This window comes from Liolophura sinensis, chromosome 1, assembly GCF_032854445.1.
Source record: "Liolophura sinensis isolate JHLJ2023 chromosome 1, CUHK_Ljap_v2, whole genome shotgun sequence".
NCBI lineage: Eukaryota > Metazoa > Mollusca > Polyplacophora > Chitonida > Chitonidae > Liolophura > Liolophura sinensis.
In genome coordinates, this window is record NC_088295.1 from 29,059,782 (window position 1) to 29,066,431 (window position 6,650).

Consider the following 6,650-nt stretch of genomic DNA (forward strand, 5'->3'; position numbering starts at 1 on the left):
TGTTGGTCCCCATTAAATTGCTTCGACTTTTGACTTATTTTATTTTACGTTTACTTCGTTTTTGCGTCTTTTTAGGGATGAAAAGCGGTACGGCCATGACCGCACTGCTTCCGACGCCACTAAGATTGATTGTCAGCTAATCCTTTCACCGTATTTCACTGGTTCACGCTGTCATCGAGTCACTGCTAGCTGCGCTGTAAGTCTTTTATTATTTTGTAATCCTGCACAAACCAAGATTCTACTGAAGGATTAAGTATCCGGGAGTCCTGCATTGTTTTAATGTTATTGCATGTTAAATATGAGGACAACACAGGATTCTAGAAAAGTGACGTCTAATAAATTGCAATTAACATCAGAGGGCATGTAATTTGCATGTAATTGGTGGGGGTGTTGGTGGGGGGCATGTAATTTGCTATTATTTAAACCTTTACACGAACAGTTAAAATAAAACTCAGACTAAGATGAATATTTCGCCAGGTAAGATGATTTTAAGTTCTTCTGCTTCGAATTTATGTTTAATATTTTAACTGACACAAAAGTTCACCAATCCGTGAAGAAAGAGGTCTCGGGTTCAAATCCACCTCACGCTGATTCTGACACGACTTCTTATTAAGTGGCTTGAAAGGTTCGCATGAAACCGAAACTGTCTACTCAGAAACCTGAGCGTCGTCATATAATGGGAATCCATTTATTTATTTGATTGGTGCTTAATTAACGACGGCAGAAGGCGTTATGGTGGAGGGAAAGCGGACAAAGCGCGGGCGAATTCTGGCAGACTTTCCCACGTAGGACAAAAGAAGATGTCAGCATGAGGAGGACTTGAACTCACAGCGATCACATTGGTAAAGTTCAGTGTGTTGCGTTACAAAACGCTAACTCCTAAACCTTGGAAGGCCCCCACCAACACCCCCACCAACACACCCACCCCCTCCCCTCATAAGTGGAATAGTTTTCGTCCTAGTGTACCAGTCCTTCACGGGCGACAACTACCGGAATGTCAGGAAGAATCACCACAACCTGTGAATAACTTTTACTGATTTATTTATTTATTTGGCTGGTGTTTTAAGCCGTACTCAAAAATATTTCACTTTTACGACGGCGGCCAGCATTATGGTGAGAGGAAACCCACGGCGATCCGTAGGTTTCTGCAAAGCCTTTCTTTTGAGCTGGACTTCAACCCACAGCATTGGTGGGAGGTTCCTCGGTTTTTGCGGCCAGAAGGAAGTTTTAGGTAGGCACCCAGTCATGCCTTGGCATAGTGTATTAGTTTATAGTTGCACAGGTCCTTTTTGTGTTACGATAAGTATAAGTATTTCTCATCGACGAAACAGTGTGAAATTTAAGAAAAGCAATGAAAACTCGAACAGGCATTATTATTTCATGTATAAATATTTTTTTTAATTTTGTATCAAAATATACAATATAGCAAAATATTTCTCCAAATTGTTCTTTATTATATACACATGCACATAAAATAAACATATTTAGCTTTACTCTGCTTAAAAAAAAATTTGACATCGTGTATAAACTATAAAGCAACATAGAATGACACTTTAATTTATAATTCTTCGGAATACATTAAATGCATAACTCTCTTGAAATATTGATATGACATGACAAACACTTCCAGCATATATAACCGTAGAAAAATACTTGCTTCATAAAATTTCAAAACATGGAGAAACACGTATAAATATATACATTATGTCGTGACCGGGTGAAAATTCTTTATTTTTTCTAACAGACTGGGCGGAATGTATCGCTGAAGTCATCATTATAGACATGGGACTTAGATAGTTTTGAGCACTGATTCTTCTGGGTAGATTTCACTAGCTGCATGACACGCCTATCGGGCTATAGACCTCTGTAAGTTGACTTGTCTCGCCTTCCCGTGTGTTACTTGAGCACTCATCCGAAACAGCAGAAAAGCGGGCCTCTTAAGAACTTTGAACTGCTCAACTAGCTTCAGGCGTCTGGAATACAAACAGAACGAAAAGACTTTTAGTGAATTCGCATGGCATATTATAAAAAAAGCCTTTTTTTACCTCAGTCTTTGTCAAAAAATGAATTTAATGTCCGATATGTTTCGTAAATGAAATACTATGGTGCAAAAAGCTTGCATTGAAACTCATATAAGCGAGACGAGCTTGATGGCGTTTTGTGGGTCCTTTCCATCTCAGCATGCTCCTTCCCCTGTCCGTACATGCAGAAGTAACAGAGGCTATTACTTAGTCTTTGTGAACAGTAAAATCATTTGGCCTCCTGTAATTGTTTGCGTGTGTAGTCTACAGACAGCTTTACAGAGGACTAACGTCAACATGTGAGACTATAAGAGTTAAAAGTGCAAGAATCAGCAATACAATAACATGTTAAAAAGGCTTTCTTTGAAATAACAAAAACGAACAGATTTTTTATGTATGTCAAGTTCTGTGTTCGTCCCTCACCAGCTTCAAACCTTTCAGACATTGAAGCCTGTAGTACATGCGATATTTTGCGTGTTGCCTTTCTGTTCTATACAGCATAATTGAACCTCCATAACTTGTTCTAATGCACTTAAAAGGCACAGATGCATGACGTACAGTAAACGAAAACATTGGACCCCGCAGCTCAAGTTTCAACTTTTTTACCACCTCTATATAGCTGAGAGGTGTTGAAGTACCTTACCTCTCTTTTTCGCAGTTATGATTCGCATCGTAATTTCAAAGGTGGACGATGTGGGCGCAGTGGAACTAATTGCGTCTTTTCGTTATGTAAAACCATCAGACAGTTCTTGCTGTGACAAACTGTCACGGTATTCAATCATTAAAGCTTGGCTACGTTTGCACTTGATTCCCTTAAAAGCGAGCTGAATGATAAGCAAAGGTGTGACAACATCATAACACTGTCTTAAAACGCATCGCGTGTTTCAGCTCATTACCTGCTCGGCTATTGTTAATTAATGCGCTGGAGGACAGCTAAACGGCGTTTCCTGGTAATTTTAGTGATGCAATCATGCACCTATGACAAGTGTCAGCAACTGAATAAACATACTTCTTCCTTGCTGGAACAGGCCCATGGGGTAATATAACATGTCAACGCGTAGGGTACTCACGAACTCTACTGAATGTCAGCTAGGTAATCGTTCAAGCAGAATAACAGGTCGAAGGGTCTGAGATCATATCGTACCCAAAGTATCCCAAAGCCACAAGGAGATCCTCCCCGTGAAAGGTTTACGCCATGTCCGTTGGCCGTTGGCTATATAGCTGGACAATGGTTAACGGACGCCCTTTTATGGCGCTAAGGATAACTGGTTAATAAAGCCAACTAACTAAACTTCGCTCTTGACTATGCTGTTAACCCCATATACTCGACAGGTTGACTTTTCGCCGATGGCTGGACCAAACATTAAGCAAATGTTTGCTTGCACAGTCCTATGAAGGGCCAAATCAATTGCCCAAGGCATGCAAGCTTTGGCGATATTGTTGAACTCGCCGTTGTAACTGTCTTAGTTTATGACAGCTGCGAAATCCTTGCCGAAGTCATTGGGTATGAACCAAAACAATACTTAGAGCAGAGAAATACTTTTCAGTTTCACGACACTTTCTGGTTAGGGCCTTTTGCTATGTTCCTGATTCTCTGACAAGAAATGAAAGCCTTTTTGTTCTATATAGATAAAGAAATAAAAACGGCAAATACAGATTTAGATTAAAACATTCTTTTTCAAGTGTACCTACCTTTAAAACCAATTGGAGAAGTCTAACAAGTCGTCTTCATCGACACTGATGCCCTCGCAGGAAGAGTCCGAACAGGAACTTGGGTTTGGCGAACTCATTGATGTCGCTGGAGAGAGACTGGAGGACGTCAGTACGTTGGCGGACGTCAGGACTGGCGTCAGCACGCTACTGTCCAACACTGCATTCACAGCGTCATGTTCGTCAACAAGTTGTCGCAAATATCGGATGTACTCGATGGCAGCCTTTAGTGTTTCCACTTTGCTCATTTTTTTAGACCGGTTTCCCTTCGTGCCGCTTGGAAGATGCTCACGTAAAGTGGCAAACGTCATATTAATCAGCTTAACTCGGTTCCTCTCTCGTTCGTTGCGTCGCTGTACGGCTGTAAACACGGGCTTGACCTGATTTTGATGCTGACCGTTTCGTCGATGAGAGTTTTGTTGTTGCTGGTGGTGACGTTGACGCATGGATGGACTGGAATTGGATTGCTGTAGCTGTGAGCTCTTTTCCACTGATCTGGAACTGTAATTGGCATCGATTTGGCTGCTGTTGTTATTGTTGTTGTTGTTAATACTGTTCAAATTATTATTGTTATTCACATTTTCATTATGCAACTGGATACTGTTGGCAAGAGTCAAATGGTTAAAGTCCAGTTTTCGTTTGCAAGTAAAACTGCTCAACGAGATTGTGTTTTCCTTCAGCAGTTTTGGTGACTTCAACGTTGCTGAGGTGCTTGATAAGGAAGCATGGTTCAAATTGTCGAAAGAGAACATGCATGATGGCCTGTCGGCTCCAGTTCCTGTTGTGAATTGCAGTAAAGTTCCAGCGGATCCAAAGTTGTAAGAGTTGTCAAAAGCCTGGTTATGAGAAAACCTCTCCATGGGCCTTGCTGAAGCTATCTCCATGTCGGACTGCCGGCTCGTTCTAGCATGTGAGTGTCGCGTGTGAACTTGCAGGGTTAAACAACGAAAATAGGTTCTGGTGACAGATTCAAGAATAATGTCCCGTGCGGAACGCGACCCATCTTTATAGGACTTGGGGGTGAAGCTGGTAAGCTCCGCCCATGGAGTAAGTCTTATCGCACGCCGACGCGTGGGTATCCCGGGTACAGCCAACCAGGTGAAGACAGGAGCTACTGTGCAAAACGCAAGGGGCACAGTAGCGCATTGTGGCTGCCCAAAACATACGATAAGAAGATCCTTTAACATGACCTCGTCTTTGCTTGTTCTTTTATGTAAGCATAGCAATAGCTGTACGTTTAAGATGCTGAAAAAAATCAGTTGAAAATGTGTTCCCTGAAAAGGCCATGTATCTATTCATTCGAGTGAATTCAGTATTTGAGACCAGAGCACAACGGCTGAAATACTAGATTAGGTAAAAACGGCTAAACGCTACGGTTTACAGTCTGTTCGCAGATAATGCACATGAACATAGTAATATACCTGTTTCTAGGTAACCACGAACCGCAAAATGTTCTGCACGAAAAATGCAAAGACAAAACAGTATTTCTCAAGTTTTAGCAATATTCGTTTAGCGTCGGCCTGTTTTCTAAAGGATGACAGGTAATAATCACTGATATGAATAACAATGAAGTGGGGAGGGGCGATGCATGGTGGGGCAGGGCACAGGACAGTTAGCGTCCCTACACCCAAATTTTATCGGCACACGTCTGCATGACCTGGGATAGCAGAGGACCCTTGCTGGTGTATTAGTTGTGTCTGGGGACCGCACTCTATCCGTCACAGATGTATACCTAGAGACTTTGATTTATTTACCAGCTTTATGCAGAAGTAGTGTTGGAGACGAATCTGTATTGTGAGATATGACTGCTCAAGATCTTCCGTTGACAAGTGCCTGGGGTAAACTGCCACCCCTGACTCTGCACGTTTATTAAATACGGCTCATGCCTACCACATATTCATCTTCTAGCACCCTTCATCGATGCACCTGTACTATTCATATCAATATTTATGAAAATTTTATGATAGCTTACATCGAATTAAATCATAAATTCATAAACCTATATAGCCCTTTCTGTGGAAGTGGATAAATTTCACAGCATTGCAAATAAATCAAGCGTTAAAAATGTATGAATGCTTATGTCCAAACCAAGACAGTTTCATATCTTTAAGTATGATGAAATGAATTTTGTACTTTTGACATAACCCTCATGAAAGTGGATGTGCGGTTTCCTAAAGACAATAATGACAACTTCTTTTTTTTTAAACCGCACCGAAAAGGTTTTATCATTACCCAGGATTTTCTTAACTTACTCATTTATTTGACTGAGGTTTGACGCCGTATTCAAGAATATTTCACTTGTGCGACGGCGACCAGCATTGTGGTGAGAGTACGACCATCTACAGGTCCGACCATTATATAATATATTTTATTTTTAGTTATTTTGTATTGTATGTAACAGGATGTGTGGTATATTTTGCGGAATAGGTCTGATTAGTCAGTGCTGCAGTTCACAGCAACCCTGCATATGACTATACCTCATTTGTAGATTGTACGCCGAATTTCTGGAGGGTGGGTTCAAACCGTAAAAGACTTCAGTAATCCACACGGCTGATCTAAATCTTGAGACCTTTTGCTTATTGACAGGAAAGTAACCTTCATCTGATGCTTGACAACAAACGAGTCATTGTACACATAGATAGGTAATCCACCTGGTGTTTGACATGAACGATTTTCATACAGTGAGCAAGCAAGTTATCAAAGTCGGTCAAATATATAATCTGTAGTATAAGTCTATGATAAAACTCAACACGGGTTTTGGAAGGAAAATCATACAAAGTGTGAAAACAGTTTAATATAGGATGGTGTTGATAGGTTTCAATATTAATGTTTTGTACGCCGTGTCCTAGTGACTAGAGTGGTAAAGCAGCCCAATAACCCAGCAGCATCTCATCAATGCGATCGCTATTAGTTCAAGCC

At 40.9% G+C, this 6,650-nt stretch overlaps 1 protein-coding gene across 1 annotated transcript; it reads right to left on the minus strand.

Moving 5' to 3' along the window:
- Window positions 1–1,572: 1,572 nt before the first annotated feature.
- Window positions 1,573–4,918, minus strand: LOC135475296 (protein kinase 4-like). The gene is made up of 2 exons (XM_064755177.1): window positions 3,714–4,918; window positions 1,573–1,973 (listed from the first exon to the last, which is right to left on the minus strand). The coding sequence occupies exon 1, from the start codon at window positions 4,916–4,918 to the stop codon at window positions 3,716–3,718; it is 1,203 nt and encodes a 400-aa protein (XP_064611247.1). The 3' UTR covers window positions 1,573–1,973; window positions 3,714–3,715.
- Between the last annotated feature and the right edge of the window lie 1,732 nt (window positions 4,919–6,650).